General features: G+C 41.9%; 1 protein-coding gene across 1 annotated transcript in view; it reads right to left on the bottom strand.

Annotated features, from left to right (window-relative positions):
* The window catches only part of LOC308095059 (uncharacterized protein), a 57,922-nt gene extending 36,128 nt beyond the window's left edge, over nucleotides 1-21,794 (bottom strand). Inside the window, exons 1-17 of the mRNA XM_080441975.1 lie at nucleotides 21,716-21,794; nucleotides 20,544-20,588; nucleotides 20,137-20,244; nucleotides 19,375-19,485; nucleotides 17,288-17,386; nucleotides 16,136-16,178; nucleotides 15,657-15,759; nucleotides 14,869-14,997; nucleotides 14,322-14,360; nucleotides 13,209-13,317; nucleotides 12,814-12,919; nucleotides 11,255-11,363; nucleotides 2,582-2,739; nucleotides 1,719-1,931; nucleotides 1,536-1,621; nucleotides 1,167-1,292; nucleotides 242-356 (exon numbers count right to left, since the gene is read on the bottom strand). Of these exons, the coding sequence (XP_080298101.1) occupies nucleotides 242-356; nucleotides 1,167-1,292; nucleotides 1,536-1,621; nucleotides 1,719-1,931; nucleotides 2,582-2,739; nucleotides 11,255-11,363; nucleotides 12,814-12,919; nucleotides 13,209-13,317; nucleotides 14,322-14,360; nucleotides 14,869-14,997; nucleotides 15,657-15,759; nucleotides 16,136-16,178; nucleotides 17,288-17,386; nucleotides 19,375-19,485; nucleotides 20,137-20,244; nucleotides 20,544-20,585 (1,696 nt within the window). The 5' untranslated portion in view covers nucleotides 20,586-20,588; nucleotides 21,716-21,794. The remainder of the gene's footprint in view (nucleotides 1-241; nucleotides 357-1,166; nucleotides 1,293-1,535; nucleotides 1,622-1,718; nucleotides 1,932-2,581; nucleotides 2,740-11,254; nucleotides 11,364-12,813; nucleotides 12,920-13,208; nucleotides 13,318-14,321; nucleotides 14,361-14,868; nucleotides 14,998-15,656; nucleotides 15,760-16,135; nucleotides 16,179-17,287; nucleotides 17,387-19,374; nucleotides 19,486-20,136; nucleotides 20,245-20,543; nucleotides 20,589-21,715) is intronic.

Genomic DNA, 21,794 nt, shown 5'->3' with positions numbered 1-21,794 from the left:
GTTAAGTGAGTTACAGGAGAATTAAAAACGTACTGTGAAAATAAATAAATAGTGGGTGGGAGCCTGATCTATTGGGTAGACAGATCCTCTGACTGGAAGAAAACCATCTATTTAGATTTCTGCAGCAGCCGATATCCACAGTTGAGTATCTATTCTCAATGGAGAAGGGACTGCAGAGAAGATGTTGAGTGTTCTGTACCTGGTATTGGCAATACTGTCTAGTAAAAGAGGGTATTTGTACCTGTGTACTTGGCAATGCTTTCTAGTAACAGGTCGTATTTGATAAGTCTCTGCATCTCAATACGAATGATGTCCTTCAGCTGTTGCCTGCGACACTGTCTTTTACTCTCTGCCTCCTGCGGACGACACAAATACAATTTCATTACACTTTAAGAGGTCAACAAACTTCTTTGGAGCTATGACGAAAAATGTCACCAAACAGAAAGATTCCTCTTTTATCCAGTCTTGCTTATATCATAAATTGATGTTCAGTGCAGTAGGCAATGACAAAATTAACCTTCAACTCCTTTCCATTGACATCCTTACCTCTCCTAATGAGCTCATACCATTTTTTCCTCTTTTTTCTTTCACATTTATTCGGTGTTATTCGGTGTAACTATGTTGAGTTATGATATATGACTGTAAAACATTTTTAGGGTCAGGCTGTAGCAGGCTGTAGCTGTAGCATGCATGGATCTGCATAGTCGGTCTAGCTAATCCTAACCCCCAAGTAGCATGCCACTTGGACACAGGCCGGGGTCTGATCAGCCTCGGTCGAGTCGCCTGGAGGAGGGTAGCCCAGTGACTCCAGGTAACAACACTGATGATATGTCCCAAGTTTGTGCATCAGCTGATGTTTTATTAACTGTAACTTTGCCCTGTGTTTACATAACAAAACAATATATAGCAGAAAAACACTGCCCTCTCGCGGTATTTAGTATTTCACGTTGTTTTGGTAGACAGGGACCTTTTTGGGCTACCAAAACAAACAAATACAGCGAGAGATTGTGCTTCTGCAGGTATAAACCTCCACACTACTCCAGTGGTTGATTGTACTGCTGGTATCGAGGGCATTATGTGTAAAAAACAATTATTTATTGTTTTGTTATGTAACACAGGGCAAAGTTACATACTATGCCTTTAAAGTTGACTGAATACATTCTTACCTGCATATAGGAGGTGAAGGGTGAGTCTTTCTCCTGCTGGGTCATAATGATCTCTAGAGCGAAGGCCTGGTTGCTGCAGAACGTTCCCACAACCTGCTTGATCTTCTCTTCCTGTCCACCACCGAACTAGAAGCGCACAACAAAGGCTGCATGAGAGAGGACGAGGATTGGCCAGTCAGTTGATGTGTGAGTCAACAAGCTGTCTTCAGAGACTATATGTACAGTAGCCATTACTCACTGTAAGCCATTTCAATCACAAGTTGCCATTTATGTGTGTACCGTATAGTCTTTTTTAATCTCATCACATCCGTCATCTCAATAGAAATTTCGATAAAAGGAAACAGTATGGAACGTGAGAACCATACTCACCCAGGAGAGCAAGTCGTCTCCTATCTGAGCAATTACTGCAGACTCATTCCTTTTCTGAATGGCTACCATCTGATCTTGAATAGAAACTGAAATACAGGGGGAAAAAATTAAGGGTGTGTGTGTGTGTGTGTGTGTGTGTGTGTGTGTGTGTGTGTGTGTGTGTGTGTGTGCATGCGTTTTCACCATGAAGCTGCAGAATCTCTTCTAGGTTGGTGAAGAGGTTCTTGATGTCAGGAGGCATGGTGGCCTCTTTGGAGAGATTCTGCAAGAAGACCTGGTCTAGAACTTTCAGTCTCATCATGTCAGCAGGAGGCAGGGTGGCCTCTTTGGAGAGCATGGAGACCTGGTCTAGAGCTCTCAGCGTGCGCACGTGGGCACGTTCTGTGTTTAAGAGGTCTGGAGACACGGACAAGTATTTACAAATTGTTGCTGTTGGGCTGAAACCCAATGAAATTTGAATCCTGAAAAGTAACAGGACATACACACACACACACACACACACACACACACACACACACACACACACACACACACACACACGTCTGCCATGTTTCGACCCTCAGGCTATGGTCGCACCTAACTTTATAATTTTTTTAGGCTGCGCCGGCTGCACAAAACAGGCGGCCGTGCACAACCTGCTTTTATCAGCCTGCAACCAGTGTGTAGGTGTGACTGTAGCCTAGTTTTTAGCCTGAAATTTAAACTTTATGTTTTTGTTTCGTAAACAATGCCCTACTTCATCACACAAGAGTGTTGTACAAAGGTAGTGAAAATAGCCAATTTGTGAGCTGGTAGATCGGCTATTTTCACCATTTTGAAATGTTTTTATAATTAAAATAAAAAAGGAATGGTTTTGGACTGACAATATAGTTTTACATGAATATTTAGGGAGCATAAATGACCCATAAAGCTTGTAGAGCGGTTAACGTGTTAACATAAACATAATTTGTGACTCTCAGCTAATAACATGCTGTTGCATGTCTCTCTGTCTCTTCACTGCATACTGTCATCACAAAACAAAGCTCAACAAAAACACTTTTCCTCACCATGAATGACCTCCTGCCTCTGTATTTCATGAGGCGTAAGACCAGCCAGAACTTCTCCGCCCACCAGCTGCTGCCAGTTACTGTACCAGGGGTGAAGCTTCGAGTCCGTTGCCTGGTTGTCCTCGCTTTGGATGTTGGTGGCGCCCAGCCCCTCAAGCCTATAGCATATCACACAGCCCATGCAGGTTCATGAGAAACATGGCTTCTGGCCCTGTTTTAATATTGGCATTATTCTGTTTCTTCTGCCACTTTTCGCAGTTCTGGCTGAACCGTGCATACCCTTTTTACGAAACTCGGCCATATGATAGATGGTCATGAAAAACTATCAAGAAATAAATCTCACAATCTTTCGTCAAAAGGTGGCGCTATAGCACTCAATTGAAAATGCCAACTTTGAACAGGTAAAACTCATGCCCTGTTTGACCTACAGCCATAAAACTTCAATACACACATGCGTCTACTCATGATGAACTTTCACACTCTGACTTTTGACCTCTGACCTTTAGATCTCCCACCATTTTGAATTACATGAAAAGCAGTTAAAATCTATCTCCTCCTGGGATTTTTGAGCAATCTGCAAGAAACTTTTTACACATGAACTTTGGACCTATGCCAACATAACGTTCTGAGCGGATTGTGAAAAAATGAAGCTTTAATGAGCCAATGAATATTGCAGTTTTATGACAATTATTCATCTGCCCCTAACACATACATGCAGACTCACATTTCTTTGAAAAATTGCAGTAATGTAGAGGGTCATTCCAAATATCACTGAGACCAATCTTACTCCAATTGGTCAAACAGGGGCGCTATAGCAATCTTTTTTAAATGCAAACTTTAAACTGGCAAAAGTCATGCCTCGTTTGGCCGACAGCCATTAAACCTGCTTACACATGTGCCTATGAGGAACACATCTATCACGTTGACCAGTAAGCTCCGCCCTTAGATTGTCCGCAATTTTGAGCAGTTTGAAAAACACTTAAACCCAGGATTTTCCAGCTATTTGCGTGAAACTGTATCATCTGTCTGATCTCCTTTTTCACAGGTTCTTGTCTGTTGGTCCAATGGCTTCTTGCTTTGCGGAATTCATTTAAGTTGAATTGCAAACCACAATATAGCTGCAAGCAGCAATAATATGGGGAGAGAGAGAGAGAGAGAGAGAGAGAGAGAGAGAGAGAGAGAGAGAGAGAGAGAGAGAGACATGGAAACGGAATAGATTGAAGAGAGAGAGAGACATCGAAACGTAATATATTGAAGAGAGATGGAAACGGAATGGATTGATTGGACATCTAAACCTATTGCCATTGACAGGAATTGAACCATCAACCTTCGGATTGACAGGCTAAAACACTACCTATAGTGCTATAGCTTTGTCAAGGCTGACGTTGTCTGTTGAAGATAATAAACTCTTGCCTTCTGTCATGAACCAAGCCCCTGTTTCACTAACACTAAGATCACTCGTTCACAAACCATTTACCAATAGAGAAATTGTATGTCTCCTCGGAACCGAAACCAGTGAAAGCAGCCGATCTACAAGCTCAGAAACACGTTGCTATCTGAAAAGTTTTGAGATGTTAGATCGGCTATTTTCAGAATGAAGTATGTCATACATTGCAAAAACATACCCTCTCAAATAAACATTTCAGGTTATCTTTGATAATTGCACATGCATTAATTGACACAATCATGTTGTGTGCAATGCAACTTAAATGAAGTCTTTATCAAGTGAGGCTTGAACTGGCGACCGTGAGGTTATAATGCACGTGCTCAAGCGAAACGCCTTTGGACCAACAGACAAGGTACTCTGAAAAAGGAGATTACACAGATGATACAGTTTCACGCAAATAGCTGAAAAATCCTGGGATTAAGTGTTTTTCAAACTGCTCAAGATTGCGGACAATCTAAGGGTGGTGCTTACTGGTCAACGTGATAGATGTGTTCCTCATGAGTCAAGGCACATGTGTAAGCAGGTTTAATGGCTGTCGGCCAAACGAGGCATGACTTTTGCCTGTTTAAAGTTAGCATTTTCAAAAAATTGCTATAGCGCCCCCGTTTGACCAATTGGAGTAAGATTGGTTTCAGTGATATTTGGAATGACCCTCTACATTTCTGCAAAGTTTCAAAGAAATGTGAGTCTGCATGTATGCGTTAGGGGCAGATGAATAATTGTCATAAAACTGCAATATTCATTGGCTCATTAAAGCTTCATTTTTTCACGTAGAAAAAATCCGCTCCCAACGTTTTGTCGGCATAGGTCCAAAGTTCATGTGTGAAACGTTTTGTGCAGATTACTCAAAAATTCCAGGAGGACATAGGTTTTAACAGTTTTTCATATAATTCAAAATGGTGGGAGATCTAAAGGTCAGAGGTCAAAAGTCAGAGTGTGAAAGTTGTTCATCATGAGTAGACGCATGTGTGTATCAAAGTTTTATGGCTGTAGGTCAAACAGGGCATGAGTTGTACCTGTTCAAAGTTGGCATTTTCAATTGAGTGCTTTAGCGCCACCTTTTGACGAAAGATTGTGAGATTTATTTGGCCGAGTTTCGTAAAAAACGTATGCACGGTTCAGCCAGAACTGCGAAAAGTGGCAGAAGAAGAAAAAATAAAGGCAACATTAAGACAGGGCCAGGAGCCATGCTGGCAGCCTGGCCCTAGCCTGGTAAACCCTCCCTCCGGAAATCTCATTTGTAATTTATTTCAGGAGTGAGTCTGGCATGATCGCCCATTCTGCAATTTTGGCTGTGGGCTGGAGTTGGGCGGGAGTAATACCGTTGACTGACAACCCCTTCAGCCAATCAGCACTGTCCCACTTCAGTCAGTGCATTTTTACCACTTCCAGACTATGTGACGCAACGGGACTTTTGAGACGGCCATGCCCAAAATAGGTTGCCTTATTCGGATACATGGGTGTCACTGCCCGCCCATGCCGGTTCTCAATTTTTTTATTTTTAAATAGGCTTTGTCATGATTAATTGACCACATATATGAAGTTAAACAACTAAATTCTATCCAAACGATATCTTATAAGTAAATTCCGTGCCTCAAAATAGAAGTTTGAGAGCTTTTTGAAGTTCTAAAACAGCGGAGAAAATAGCGCACAGAAAAGATGGCTGCCATTCGTGTTGTCGGCTGCATTCAGGCTGCACTCGGTGCCATTCGGGCTCACTCGAACTCGCCACCTGATTGGCCAACTTTCGCTGTCAATCACAGAACGATGAGCGACGACGCTGATAGGCTCGTTTTTTTGGTAATGCGCTAGAAACGCCCATACAAGCCTTCAGGCCAGACTCCTTCCTGAAATCAAATGGAAATGAGATTTTCCGGAGGGAGGATTTACCAGGCTAGCCTGGCCCCGTAATGACAGTGAATACATGTGCAAATGGTAAAGATAACATGAAACGCTTATTTGAGAGTATGTTTTTTCAATGTATGACATACTTCATTGTGAAAATAGCCGATCTACAATCTCACAACTTTTCAGATAGCAACGTTTTGTGAGCTTGTAGATCGGCTACTTTCACCAGTTTCGGTTCAGAGGAGACGTACAATTTCTCTATCGGTAGATGGTTAGGGAACCAGTGATCTAGAGTAGTTAGCAAAACAGAGGCTTGGTTCATCAGGGACGGAAAGACTTATATTTATCAACAGACCATGGTTATCATATCTCTAGCTCAATGAGAAAAAAGGCAGCCTATGAGTCCGAAGGTCACCGGATCGATCCCCGTCCCCGACGACGTGTCGAAGTGATCATAATTTGGCATTCTGTTTAAAGTTAGCATTTTCAAAAAATTGCTATAGCGCCCCCGTTTGACCAATTGGAGTAAGATTGGTTTCAGTGATATTTGGAATGACCCTCTACATTTCTGCAAAGTTTCAAAGAAATGTGAGTCTGCATGTATGCGTTAGGGGCAGATGAATAATTGTCATAAAACTGCAATATTCATTGGCTCATTAAAGCTTCATTTTTTCACGTAGAAAAAATCCGCTCCCAACGTTTTGTCGGCATAGGTCCAAAGTTCATGTGTGAAACGTTTTGTGCAGATTACTCAAAAATTCCAGGAGGACATAGGTTTTAACAGTTTTTCATATAATTCAAAATGGTGGGAGATCTAAAGGTCAGAGGTCAAAAGTCAGAGTGTGAAAGTTGTTCATCATGAGTAGACGCATGTGTGTATCAAAGTTTTATGGCTGTAGGTCAAACAGGGCATGAGTTGTACCTGTTCAAAGTTGGCATTTTCAATTGAGTGCTTTAGCGCCACCTTTTGACGAAAGATTGTGAGATTTATTTGGCCGAGTTTCGTAAAAACCGTATGCACGGTTCAGCCAGAACTGCGAAAAGTGGCAGAAGAAGAAAAAATAAAGGCAACATTAAGACAGGGCCAGGAGCCATGCTGGCAGCCTGGCCCTAGCCTGGTAAACCCTCCCTCCGGAAATATCATTTGTAATTTATTTCAGGAGTGAGTCTGGCATGATCGCCCATTCTGCAATTTTGGCTGTGGGCTGGAGTTGGGCGGGAGTAATACCGTTGACTGACAACCCCTTCAGCCAATCAGCACTGTCCCACTTCAGTCAGTGCATTTTTACCACTTCCAGACTATGTGACGCAACGGGACTTTTGAGACGGCCATGCCCAAAATAGGTTGCCTTATTCGGATACATGGGTGTCACTGCCCGCCCATGCCGGTTCTCAAATTTTTTATTTTTAAATAGGCTTTGTCATGATTAATTGACCACATATATGAAGTTAAACAACTAAATTCTATCCAAACGATATCTTATAAGTAAATTCCGTGCCTCAAAATAGAAGTTTGAGAGCTTTTTGAAGTTCTAAAACAGCGGAGAAAATAGCGCACAGAAAAGATGGCTGCCATTCGTGTTGTCGGCTGCATTCAGGCTGCACTCGGTGCCATTCGGGCTCACTCGAACTCGCCACCTGATTGGCCAACTTTCGCTGTCAATCACAGAACGATGAGCGACGACGCTGATAGGCTCGTTTTTTTGGTAATGCGCTAGAAACGCCCATACAAGCCTTCAGGCCAGACTCCTTCCTGAAATCAAATGGAAATGAGATTTTCCGGAGGGAGGATTTACCAGGCTAGCCTGGCCCCGTAATGACAGTGAATACATGTGCAAATGGTAAAGATAACATGAAACGCTTATTTGAGAGTATGTTTTTTCAATGTATGACATACTTCATTGTGAAAATAGCCGATCTACAATCTCACAACTTTTCAGATAGCAACGTTTTGTGAGCTTGTAGATCGGCTACTTTCACCAGTTTCGGTTCAGAGGAGACGTACAATTTCTCTATCGGTAGATGGTTAGGGAACCAGTGATCTAGAGTAGTTAGCAAAACAGAGGCTTGGTTCATCAGGGACGGAAAGACTTATATTTATCAACAGACCATGGTTATCATATCTCTAGCTCAATGAGAAAAAAGGCAGCCTATGAGTCCGAAGGTCACCGGATCGATCCCCGTCCCCGACGACGTGTCGAAGTGATCATAATTTGGCATTCTTATGCTTACGCGTAGTATTTCTTGAGGTTAGGGGTAGGCATTAGCCTGGTTTCATAATGTGAGCCTATGGCTTTTCACGGTAGAAGAAATACCTGTCAAATCAGAGTCGGAGGTGGGGGTGGGTCTAACGACAAGCCAATCAGCGCCACGGGGCGTTCTCAAGTTGTGCGACACTAGCCTGCGACGTCACATGTAGGCGAATCCTTGGATCTCTTGTGATTGGTTTATGGAAATACTAATCCCCTCCCCCAAGTAATCGACTACAGCGCAGCCAATTTCAGACTGAAGCTCCACGCAGCTTCAGTCTGATAATCAGGCTAGGTAGGCATAGTTTTACTGAGATTAGGGTTAGTGAGGGTTTAAAAATGCTCATGTTAATTGCATGGTCTTCTTTCTCTCAAGTTCGGTCTTCTATGTTTCTATTGCTTATTGTGCATATTACTTATCATTGCTTCTTTCTTTCTTCTCTCTGCAATCACTGGCCCCGTACTATCGCTGCTTGCAGCTATATTTGGACTTGTTATTTTTCAAAAATAGCTCACAACAAAGCTTGTAGATCAGCTATGTTTGAAAATGTTTGATTGGGGCTTAAGTTTAGTTTATGTGAGCATTTTATATTTACTTGTTTGCTTGTTCATTTTTGATTGATTGATTGATTGAATACTTTATTAACAGTTTGCAAAAAAAAGGCACGGTGGCACAGATTTATACAAAATAATGCTAAAAGGATAACCCAGATAAGCCCTCAGGGCTTGTTTCCATTAAGGTCATGTGTATTCAATTCATCGAGACATTTAAAGACAAACAATGATATACAGTAATATGCAAAAACATCATTATACGAGTAGTAATAAGAAAGAAAGACATGTACAGTAAATGTTTGGGGGGGGGTCATTTCCGGTGAAAAGCTTTTTATATTTGCAGTCACCTGTAGGTGCTCTTTTAGAGCGGTTTTCAAGGAGGGTAAGGAGTCACACTTTGTTATGACTGTTGGTACAGTAGGGCATTCCACATTCTGGAGGCATAGCATTAGAACAAATTTGACCCTATTTTTGTGCCGAAACTGGGTTCAGTGAGATCAGTGGGGCTCCTTCTGGTCTTGTGTCTGTGTGTGTCTTTTACGCTATTGAAGTAGTCTGACAGGTACATGGGTATCCCTGTTTTCTCGCGTATCTTGAAGACCAGGCCCATTGCAAGTTACTTACTTACTTACTTTACTCTGTCCTCTATAGCCTGAGCCATCCCACCCTAGCATAATGAGCAGGGGTTAGGTGAGTTCTGGGTGAAAGGCCTAGTAGTAACCTGACTAGTTTGTTTTGAGAGGTCTGCAGTTTAGTTTTTAATGCCTTTGAGGTGCTACGTACAACAAGGTGCATGCATAGTCTAAATGACAAAAAGAATGGATTCAGTTTTGCCTAGGTGTAGTGATAGTGTGTTATCAGTGAGCTAGGTGCCGATTCTACCGAGTTCAGAGGTAAGGGCCTCCTAAACCTGCAATCTGTCCTTGCCGAAGACCAGGAGTGCTGAGTCATCCGCAAACAAGAACAGATTGCAGTCACATGCTGATGGCATGTTGTTTATGTGAACAGTAAAGGCTCACTGGGAGGAGGGAGGACAGGGTTCCGTTCACCTTCACCACCTGTTCTCTCCCCTTCGCATAATTGCATAATTATAGTTAAATGTTCTTTTTCATATATTTTTTCATAGACAATTTAAATGTTTTATCTATTCTCTATTATACACTGTGTGTGTGTGTGTGTGTGTGTGTGTGTGTGTGTGTGTGTGTGTGTGTGTGTGTGTGCGTGCGTGCGTGCGTGCGTGCGTGCGTGCGTGCGTGCGTGCGTGCGTGCGCGCGTGCGCGCGCGCGTGCGTGCGTGCGTACGTGCGCGCGCACGCACGTTTCAAATAGATTTCAAGAAAAACTAGAAAAAGTGCTCCTCGGAGCACAGGTCTCCGCCAGGTCAGGTAAGTTATTGTGGCCTCCTGGTGGTGCTATAATAGGCCAATGTGAAAAGGGTGGCATTTCTTCCTCTGCCTAGTGGGAATGTGCGTGCAAATTTTCACGGAAATCGCACGCCGCGTTCATGATTTCAGACATTTTGTTGAAAACGGACCAATCCTGCAAACTTTGGAAGTCAACCTTAGTCAATCAGGATGGAATATGAAATATCGGACAGATGCGTCTTGATCACATGACTATAGAGATACTGTGTACCGATTTGCGTGATGTTTGGATAAAATCTGAAGGATTAATATCCAAAAATGTATTTGACATAAGTCGGCCTCCTGGTGGCGCTGTAAAAAGCAGATGTGAAAAATGCAGTGCAGATGTTTTTCCTTGGCCTCTAGTCTAGGGAGTAGGCGTGCAAAGTTTCACGCAGATCGGTGCAGTTATAGTTAAAAAAGCAAATCGGCCTGTTATAGCGCCACCATGAGGCTGATGTGAAAAGTTTTAAGTGCCATTTCTTCCTCGGCCTAGTGGGAATGTGCGTGTGCAATTTTATGGAAATGGCAAGCTGCGTTCATGATTTGAGGCAGTTTGTTCAAAACGGACCAATCCTGCAAACTTTGGATGGTAACCTTAGCCAATGAGGATGGAATATGGGAAATCGGACAGATCAGGGTTGATCACATGACTATAGAGATACTGTGTACCGATTTGCATGAGGTTTGGTTAAAAACTGTAGGAGTAATGGGAAAAAATGGGTTTTGCACAAATCGGCCTCCTGGTGGCGCTATAACAGGCCCATGTGAAAATTTTGAGGCAGAGGTTCTGAATTGGCATCCAGGGAGTGTGTGTGCACAGTTTCACAGCGACCGGGCCAACGGTGCCGGAGATTTGGTGGTAACACACAGACAGGACACACGGACGGACGGACACACGGACGGACGGACGGACAGGGGCGAAAACATACTCTCTCGCCATGCCTTTCGGCCTGGCGGAGACAATTAAACATCAGAAGTGCGTGGACTAGGACTCTACAAATTGGGATTGCACCCAAAAACATCATATTCTAATGGCCATCAGTCAGTGTTACTTCAGACACTCTGCACAAAAGCGGACAAATGATTCTGTTATGAAAAGTTATGCACAAAATGCAAATGAGTACTGTAGTTAATTAATTAACCGTCCCCTTTAGGTGAAGATGTCACACCTGTCACTCTCTCTGTCCTCCTCCTGCAGTTGGTCCAAGGGTTCGTCATCCAGATGATCTGATTGGATGCTGTCACTCAGCCTGGAGCAGCCGGAGGTCGGTGTCCCACCTGGGTGACAAGTAAAAGTGACTCTCCATCAAACAGACTCGTTCAGACTATTTCAGACTGCAATAGACTGGTATTTGGTTGGCAAAAGTTGGCATTTAGTCTGTCAGCCGACGTGCCCATTGATATGCTAATGTGTTTTAACTTCCAGCCCAATCTGGGAACCAATAGCCAAATAAAAAGGAAAGACAGCGCCCTCTGCTGTTCTTGAGAGATTACTTTCAGCCTAGGGTCTAGGGCAGCCAGGTCTGCTTATTATAAGCGACTTTGGGCTTGTTTCCCTGCAAAGTCACTTGTAAATGGATGTTCCCAGCGTTTTTTCTTTTTTTCTTCCCTGCCGTGCAGTGGTGTAAAGTAACTAGTACATTTACTCAAGTACTGTACTTAAGTACAATTTTGAGGTACTTTTACTTTACTGGAGTATTTCCAATTGTCTATACTTTTACTCCACAACAATAATTTGAAATGTTTAGTTACTAGTTACTTTGCAGATATAAATCATTATAAAACATACATTAACCACTTTAGCCCTATAGTATTTGAAAATAGCAGATCTACAAGCTCACAACGTGTTGCGATGCACGCGTTCTGAGCTTGTAGATCTGCTATTTTCAAACATTTTAGTACTTTTACTTTTGGTACTTTAAGTACATTTTTATACCAATACTTTAGTACTTTTACTCAAGTAAATGTTGAATTCCGGACTTTTACTTGTAACAGACTCAGAGTACATCTATTGCATTGATACTTTTACTCAAGTAAAACATTTGAGTACTTTTTTCACCACTGCTGACGTGTACACAACATTTTTGAAAACGGTTATTCGAATAATTAAAAAAAAAAATTAAAGGACCATACAACTGTTACTACGTGTACATTAGTCCATAGGCTGTATAGCTGTAAACCTCACCATCTCACCATTTCTCCCAGATGACAGGTTTTGTCCATATTCAATAAATGTATGTAGCTACTTGAAATGTTTTTGAAATTTGAGTTTGAAATGGTGTGGTGACTTTCAAACGTGTGAATGACCTGTTCTTGTTTTTTTCACATTGTCAACATGAATGGCAGAGAATGACATTTAACAATGTACACTAAAGTATGCACTGCATACACTTACTTACTGTATGTGCACAACATTTTGTGAAGACGGGCAATCTCTGCTAATGGCTAGAAATAAAAAATTGACTGGTATGGTCCTTTGAGACCGAACACGAACAGTGCAAGAAGGTTGGAAGCTGAGGGCAGAGAGAGAAGGACATGCAACATGGGTCCCGAGGCCGAACCGAACCAGGGACGCTGCGATTGCATGGCCAACGCAATATTTGAAAACAAATATTTTTCTGAAATTATTTTTGAAAAATGTTTGCTTTATTTTAGAAAATCTCTTGAATTTTTTTTTAATGTAGGAAATGTAGAAAAAAAAAAGAAAAAAAGATTTTATCAGACTCGCCTGATGCAGCTTCGACGCGACTGGGCTGGGGCTGAGGTCCGCGGATGCTGGGAAAACTGGGTTTCTTCACCTTCTCTTCTCCCTCCTTCTCGGTTTTGATACTTTTCTGTTGAGAGAGAGCGAGTGAGAGAGAGAGAGAGAGAGAGAGAGAGAGAGAGAGAGAGAGAGAGATGGAAGGAGAGAGAGAGAGAGAGAGAGAGAGAGAGAGAGAGAGAGAGAGAGAGAGAGAGAGAGATGGAAGGAGAGAGAGAGAGAGTTAATAGGTGAAGGAATATGAATGAATGGGTTAGTGAATGAATGATGCAAGGGAGCAGGAACCAATGGGGATATGGGGAGGGAACAGTACTTGAACTGACAAATATGTATATGGGGGAGTTGGGGGGGTGTCGCGGTACCTTGATTTTGGGAAAGAAGCGGACCCATTTGGACTCAGGGTTACGTGGTTCTTCGACCCTCACACCAAGGTGCTTCATATATGTACGGATGACATACTGCATAATAGAGCTACAAAACGAACAGCCATGTCAGTCACATTATTGGGATTTCCTTTTCTGTATAATAATCAACTCAACAACACAATAAGTGTGATAAATCTGAAGAGAACTATCACAAGTGGCTATAATGTGACTTAATGAAACTATATGATGTACAAACTCCTTTGACATCTTCTGTGCATACCATCTGGGATATACAGTATGCTGCTACCATATGTCATTCAGTCTTGCATGCATTTATATGGACACACTGGACAAGAGTATCCAACACGTATCTACATAACAAAAAAACAGGGTTATACGCAGGATCAATTAATATACATTTGAATGCATTTCAAAAGACGCAAATGGAAATGATGTTCATACGTTAACTCATATCAGAGAACTATGAAAACATGTTACGAATGTAGATGCATGAAGAATGATGGAAGTCAGGCTGTATCTCAACAGCACATCACAATCAAGAATGTAATTGTTGGATACTTATTATTTATTCCTTTACTATTGACTTCAAAAAGGGACCTGGAAACTATAAACTATAACAAATATATATATAAAATATATACAAAATAAATAGATAAACCTGAATTTTACCTTTGTAATAAAATCAATCGCACATCAATCATGATCAAAAGAGCTTTTTGCCAGACCCAGGGGGTCGGCCTACAGGAGGCTTTGTCGGTCGGTCTGTCAGTCTGTCGGTCGGTCGGTCGGTCTGTCCCTCTTTTCCTACCCAGCCATTCAGATTTCAACCACTAGGGGTCTGGCAGAACCAGGTCTCCTCGTCTTGTTCTAAGAAGTAATTCAACTGGCATGCAATGACACAGAGCTTCAGCTCCAATATTAAGACAGATGACTTCATGTACATAGTGATGACAGATGGTTAGAAAGGCCATGTGACACCATGTGGCCCTGAAGCATTCGTGCCATATAGCGTCTGAGCAGTTGTCTTCATCGATATGAAGATGAAGTTCATCTAGTCTTCCAAACCCGCCACAGTGGCAATCTGCTTACCATTTCTCTTCCTCTTTCTCTTTCTCCTTCTCTTTCTTCCTGCAGTAGAAACAAGACATACAGTGCATGACAAAGGGGCCGCATTTTATACTGTAAGGTTCTGGGAGTTCTGCACACAAATAATGTGTGGGTGTGCGTGCTTGTGTGTATGCATTCGTACTTGTATTGCTATGCTTGTGATATTATAGTAGAATTTGAGTCCAATAGACAACAATTTTCCACACACATACGTACCAAAAATAGCAGATCAACAAGGTCACAACACGTTGCACTGTGACACATTATGAGCTTGTAGTTTTGCCATTTTCAGAGTGCGATATCCACGCACAACTAAGTATAACTCAGGCTTTATGTTTACGGTAAAAAATGGCAAAAAATATGGAACGATTTTATAATATTGTATAATATTTCTGTCCTAATATGTTGATGTCCTCACAAGTATAGTAATACAAAAGTGTGTGTGTGTGTGTGTGTGTGTGCGTGTGTGCGTGTGTGCTTGTATGCTAGCATGTGAGATTGTGTATATAGCACACATGCTTCCACTCACAGGACATCCTCTATCTTGGTGATGATTTTCTCAGCATACGCACGCTCTGCCCTCTCGTGGTCTCGGACTCGCTGGTCCAGCTTGGCCAGCTCCACTTCAGCCAGCGTCAGGCCCATGTTACGCTTGTGCCTGCAAGCATGTACACACAGTCATGTCTGCTCACAGTCACATTGAAAACAAGTTGACGACACCTTGGAAAAACAGCCGGCTAAACAGCAGTGGATGGACCAGGTCCCGGCTGGCCGGGCACGCCTCAATGCGTCTGTGAGAGTTATGTGTGAGCCCTTGAGGAGGCTGCAGATCAGTGAAATTATAAGGATCACTGTCGCAACTAAATAGGCTCTATGCACAGCAGCCATATTGGAAAGAATTTGGGCCTCTTCCTTACTTCCTTCATAGGTGTTACCAATGATACTAATGAAGGCTCTGTTCCATTCTGGTCAAACATAGTCAAGGTGCTGCTATTGTACATGTTCGCTCAATGGAAAGACTCTGATACACCTGTGGGTCTCAAATTGGGGTCCAGGGACCCTCGTGGTTCTTTGAGGGGGTTCCAAATGGCCCCTTACGGATGTGTCACTCTCTCTGAGGCCATTTGGTTCCATTTGTACACTCTCAGAGTTATGGGGATCCTTGAAATTAAAAGGTTTGAGAACCACTGCGCTACACAGAATGGAACAGAGCCTTCATTAGTATCATTGGTAACACCTGGGAAGGAAGTTAGGAAGAGGCCCAATTTCTTTCCAATATGGCTGCTGTGCATAGAGCCTATTTATTAAGAAATGTACCTGAAGTCCTCGAGGTTCTTCTGGATGTCGGCGTCGAGAGAGTCCTGCAGTGTCTGAACATGTCGGTTTATTTCCTCTGGGGTCGACTCTGTCCGTCGGCGGGCTGTCAATGCACACACTCGCACATATTGGTTTATGATGTAAACAAAATAGAGCCCGACCAATGCAAGATTTGTCATGTATAATGACATGCCCAAAAATGGGACACCGGGTTCAAATTGGAACACATCGTAAAAAAAAGCATAATAATATATCAATTGGGCTAAAAAAAACAACTGGAAAATTGCATTACTTTAATCAACTTTATTTATTTTGTCTTGGCTAGATACATTATCAGCTGGCACAGTAATGTAAAAGATGTTATGTGGTTGAAATGAGACAACAACAACAACATTAGATAATCACAGCACATTATAGTACTGTATATCAAAAACAAAACCAAGAGAAGTGAAAGTGTGACCGAACATTAACATGCTCACCAAGATCAGCAGAGACGCTTTCGGGAACAGCAACTTTTAAATTCTGTGCAACAGAAAGAAGATTGTTTCATTCGTTTCAGCAACATATCGTTGTTGTCGGGTGGAGAACTTTTACTTTGTTATTAAAAATAAATACATATTGAAAATAGCCGATCTACAAGCTCACAGCGTGTCCCGAGCTCTGCCCGACAGCAACGATATAGACCTACTCTAAGAAGTGAAGGAATTCAACTAATTGAACATTTAATGCTGTGAATAAAACAAAATGCTGTCAATATAACCTCCACCAAAACAGCTTTATGTATTACATCAACCGATTGATATTTTGGCACTCGCACAGGGGACCTGGGTTCAGATTCCCAGTAAGACATGAAAGCTTGTAGCTTTAAACGTAAATCGATGCAACACTTTGCAGGTCCAGTGTAATCTCTCAAGAACAGATTCTGCTCTGCGTTTGAATCTGTCGGGGGGGTTCGTCATATCGCGTACGCACTGGCTTACAAGTGGGCTTGCCTTCAGATCAGGAAGCAGGCTGCGCTTTACCCAATCAAATGTAGTGGGCGGGATTTACGTGTGTACCGATCCTTCCCCACTAGAAACAAACAAAACTAATTTAACAATAGCGTCCTCGGAGCAGACAAAACCTCGGAAAGATATTCACATTTTAACTTGCTCTTTCATCATAGAAACAAGTGGGCTTATAACCAAAACGATCCATGTTCTCTGCGAGAAGTGGTGTTAGTGTTCCGTGTAGAAATATTGTTAGTGGGCACCACCGGAAGTGAAAGGCTGAAGGCAGACCAAAACCCCGGTTTCCTTGCGTACGTGTGCTACGTCGACTTCCTCCCAGAGCCAAGTGAGATAGTCAAAAACAGCAGAGGGCGCTGTTTTTCCTTTTCATTTGGCGATGGGTTCCCAGATTGGGTCCAGTGAAGCACTTATTATGTTGTTGCTGTCGGGTGGATACGTCCAAAACTATTGCTTTTAAGAATTCAAATAAAAAAATAGCAACAATAGCTGATCTACAAGCTCAAAACGTGTCATGTTTTGAGCTTGTTTTTTAATGTTTTTTTGTGTGTTCAAATATGGATATAAGAGGTTTGCTGCAAACATTGCAAAATACAGATCTGCAAAATGAAGTGATGTACTCACTGCCCCCCGGTCAATAAAGAAGGTGTGAAGTTCCGTGAACACCCGTCTGTTCTCTTTGGAGTTGGTCTGTTTGTACAGCTCAGCGTAGAGGTAGCACAACTACGGATGTAGACATTGATCAGAAACATACAGTACAAACATTTCTACTTTGTTTGACTGTATAACCAATAGGAATGCACCAATTGGGAAATTATGGGCCGACGATACTGATGTTTTTGGAATAATGATTTGGAATAAATAAATGTTCATTGCTCAATTACTTCGTAGGATTAACTATATCCTCAATAATATCATTCCGGGACTCATCAATGCTGTTCAGTTTACCGGTCTTGTCTTTAAGGACAGGCACTAATTATACAGAGATGATTGACTCTGGATGGACACCATGAACCAACAAATCTGTAAAACACATGTCCAATAAAGGGCGTTTCTCCCAATAACAGGAGTTTATAGCTTGCATGCTTGAGCTGTGATGTGCCACATGCTTTGTTGTTATCCAGCATCCTAATAGAGTACAGATGTTCTGACGTCACTCCCACTACCCCTGCGTCACAGAAGTATTTTTCTATCTTTCTACCTTAGATCAATATTAAGAACTGTGTTCTAAAAATAAACACACCAGCCTGCTATTCAGTGAGTTACATTTGATAAAGTCTGTGTTTTGAGTATTTTTTTTACTGTCAGTTGATGCTTCATATCCATATGAGTAAAATTGTGGGGCTGATTCGTTTAATTTTGGAACACAGTTCTTACATGACGCAATCTATGATGACCCTATGGGATTTTCAATAGAAAAAATAACTCAGGAGCATAGCGGCCTCTAGCGGCAGTGATGTCAGACTTTATCAGTACATTTTCAGATGGATCAACGTTATCTACTACTACAGTACCACTATTGACAAAGTTGAACAAGTTGTAATAGTGTTGGTGTAATGGTGTGTACGCCACACCTCATCTATCTCAACCGAGCCACATGCACCCTCGATGTTAGAAAGTAGGTCACTATACTGCCTCCCCCTGGCCAGCCGGGGCACCTGATGGAGGGGAAAGGAACTGTTTAGAATAACGTGTTCCTTCCACGCGCTACGTCCAACCAGGGAAACTCTCCTCTGTCAGGTGACAAGAAGGTCAGTTGGCTCTCATGCATTGAAGGAGGCATGAGCTCGGCCCTGGCCTCCCTAGGTTGGCAGAGGGAAGGTAGTGCCCAGGATTACATAGACAATTGGCACTGGGTGTAAAAAATAGGGTTACAAAATTGTGGGATAAAAATTTTAAATTAAAAAAAAAGAAAGTAGGGATGTTTTGCTGTAGTTCATGACTTTGACCTCTTTCCAAAAGTCATATAAAGGTCTTTGCTTTGCAGCTGACTAGCAAGTGAGTCTGCTCTCAAAGTGTTCTCCTGTCTTTTGACAGTCACAGACCGCACATTAACATTTTGCATTGGTGAGTTTCTTCTCTTCAAACAATGAACCATGTCTAGGCCTACCTGAGTCAATCCAGCGTTTAAATGCGCTGCCGCATGTTGCTCAGCCACTAAAACATTCCAGCCAGGCTTAATGTTATTCACCTTTTTCCTTTAGTTTACAGAACTCCCTACCAGAGGCATAAAGAGCACCAGCAATGTTGTCATACATGACACAGAGTTTGGTGCCATGATGAGGGTTTTTGCAATTCAAGTTAACGCAATGCAGAGCATCCTTTGGATGGACAATATTATCAAGGTTATCAGATAGAGAGGAGTAACTGTCAATATCCTCACTGGTTAATGTCTATCTTCCCTCAATCATTAACAATACCAATGTCTATTGAGGTGGGTACATTGACAACATTAAGATACAATACTGCTGGCATATACTGTACCAATGAATAGGAACTTAAAATATATTATGATAGTTCCATTGACCACAATCGATTTATTAAAATAAACATGCTCTGAACAGGGCAGCCAATGTGTGGTCAGATGGGTGGGCCGTGTATGCTTTTGAGATTTTCAAGTGGGCCCTGATCCAGAGAAGGTTGATAACCACAGACACAAGCACAAATTCAAACATATAAACATTTTTGGTAACGAGGAGATTGTGTTTTACCAGTGGAGCAGGGTCAAACTGTGTGATAACATGATGCAGGAACACTGCCAGGTGCAGAGGACGAGACTTGAGCAGCTGGATGCTTTGGAAGCTGTCACACTGGCTGTTTGTCTGCAACACACCCCACATACAACAGTTATTACACGGCTTGGTTGAATGCTTGATTCTGATTGGTTAATCACTGAATCGGTCATTTTTAAATGATGATTGCTGAACTCTATAACAGACCGCTGCCTAATCAAAGACTCAAGGCACCTGGCTCATATCAATCACACTAAAATTAAACATTTTAAACACCTTCAATATTTTATTTATTTTACATAGGCTATAGTTCATCTTTTACACAATGCCCGTCGCAAGGTGATGATATCATTTGTCCATGTGTGGTCCAGCCCTATTGAATGAATGGAATGCCTGCGCTAACTAAAAACAACTTAATACTTTCTAAGGTTAATAAGCATCAAAACAATATTTCAAATAGGCAGATGTTTTTATTAGCAAATGCATTCCATTCGTTCCATAAGGCTGAACCGCACACAGACAAATTACATCATCGACTTGCGACTGGAGTTTTTAAAAACTGTTACTTTTCAGGATTCAAATAAAAAAATAGCAAACTTTTTATGCTTTTGTGTGACACTGTAGTGTGATCAAGTAGGCCGCTAATTTACAAAAAACACAAAAAGTTAAAATATAAGAAGAAGAAGGTTTCTGCCCGACAGCAACGATAAAAGGCTTATTAACCAAGGAACCTTAACGTACAGGAGAACTGTTCCAGGACACGTCTGTGCTGTTGTCTCCTTTAGATGAAGGAGTGTGCTCTGTGTCAAACATGCTACCATCGTCTCCATCTCCCACTGGAGCGGCATCCTGGGAAATCATACAGACAACCACTTATGAACACAAAGCTACATCCAGTCAATATTTCAATGCTAGCAAAGACTTTTGTCATTGATTCTTCTTCAACGTGTTTTTGTTTAGCTTTGTATGATGTAAGTCCAGAGGTTCCGAAACTTCTTAGCTCGAGACACAAAAGAGAAATCTCTTTTGAAATACAATGTTTTTAGAAAACAAAATAAATTGGATATTTACTTGTGCCCCATAAAAATGGGTCGGTGACCCAAAAATGGGTTCCCACCCACTGTTTGGGAACCAGTGCTTTGAGTTACCTGTGCGGTTCCAGAGGGGTTACTGCTGTATTCTTCATTCATGGCCTACACATCAAGTGACAGGTTGGAATTGGTGACATGGACAAAGACAATTAGAAAAGTTATGGTGCTTTTACATTACATGGTACCGGTTTTCCACTGCAGACAGAGGACCCCCTCTATCAGCCCCATTTGGAACCTCTCCCTCTGCTATATAGCTCCGAGGGCTATACAGCGGAGGGAGAGGTTCCGATTGGAGCTATACCCCACTATATAACAATGCTTCGCCGTGATGCAATGAAGCTAATGATGATTCTCTCTGGCCAATCAGTAGTCTGCAGTCTTTTCACGTCACCATAGGGGCGGCCATAGCTGAGTGGTTAGTGAGCCCGCCTAGGGAGCCAGTGGCCCTGGTTGCCCCAGGTACGATTCCAGGCCAGGCCAGCATGTGCGTCGACAGCCGGCATTAAAACACTTCTTTGTTTAAAGATATAGATTATTACATTAAACTAATATACCGTAGAAGTAGTTAACATTTGGTGCTTTGAGGTAAGCACCTTTATTTTCAATTTGTACACGTTTGGAGTACTTTGCGGGGCATAGTGCAGAAAGTCCAGGTCTCCATGGGGCGTGAACCCTACAACTCTCGTAGATTGAAAACGTCAGAATCATAAATACGTCTACGAGGGTTGTATACTACAGCTAATGCAGCCCATGTGTTCTTTTAAAAAATGTCTAAAATAGCAGATAGGTTATTTTTGGAGATTGTAAATGGTTAATGAAATTAAGATATGTATTTCATTACTTGTTAATGGTAAAATGTTACTTTACTATTTTTTAATAAATGTTTTTAATCACATTTGTTTGCTTAGAAGTTAAATGTTCTCAAATATAAACTTTTATCAAATCTAAGTTAACCAAAGAATAATTTATTTATTTAACAAAATATAGGTCAAAACATCAGTAATAGGTGGTCTAAGACTCAAAAGTCGGAATCGGGTCAAAAGAATCTGGCATCAGTTGGGCTCTACCAACATCCATATTAAGGCTGCAACACACGAACCAGACTACAGAATACTACAGACTGGCAATCAAATTAAGTCCGGTGCTAAAATAACCGATGGCTTGATCTTTGCTATTCAACAACAAACACATGAACATGCCATAGTGAACTGGATGATGATTCTACTTACTGGCTGATGTCTCAACTGCCTCTGTAGCTCCACACTCAAACATACCAGCTTAATCTCAAATTGTGCTCCATCGCATGAC

This window comes from Gymnoscopelus braueri (genome assembly GCF_963280865.1).
Source record: "Gymnoscopelus braueri genome assembly, chromosome: 11".
Lineage (NCBI taxonomy): Eukaryota > Metazoa > Chordata > Actinopteri > Myctophiformes > Myctophidae > Gymnoscopelus > Gymnoscopelus braueri.
Note: the sequence above shows the minus strand (reverse complement) of the source record. Positions and strands in the feature narration are given on the sequence as shown.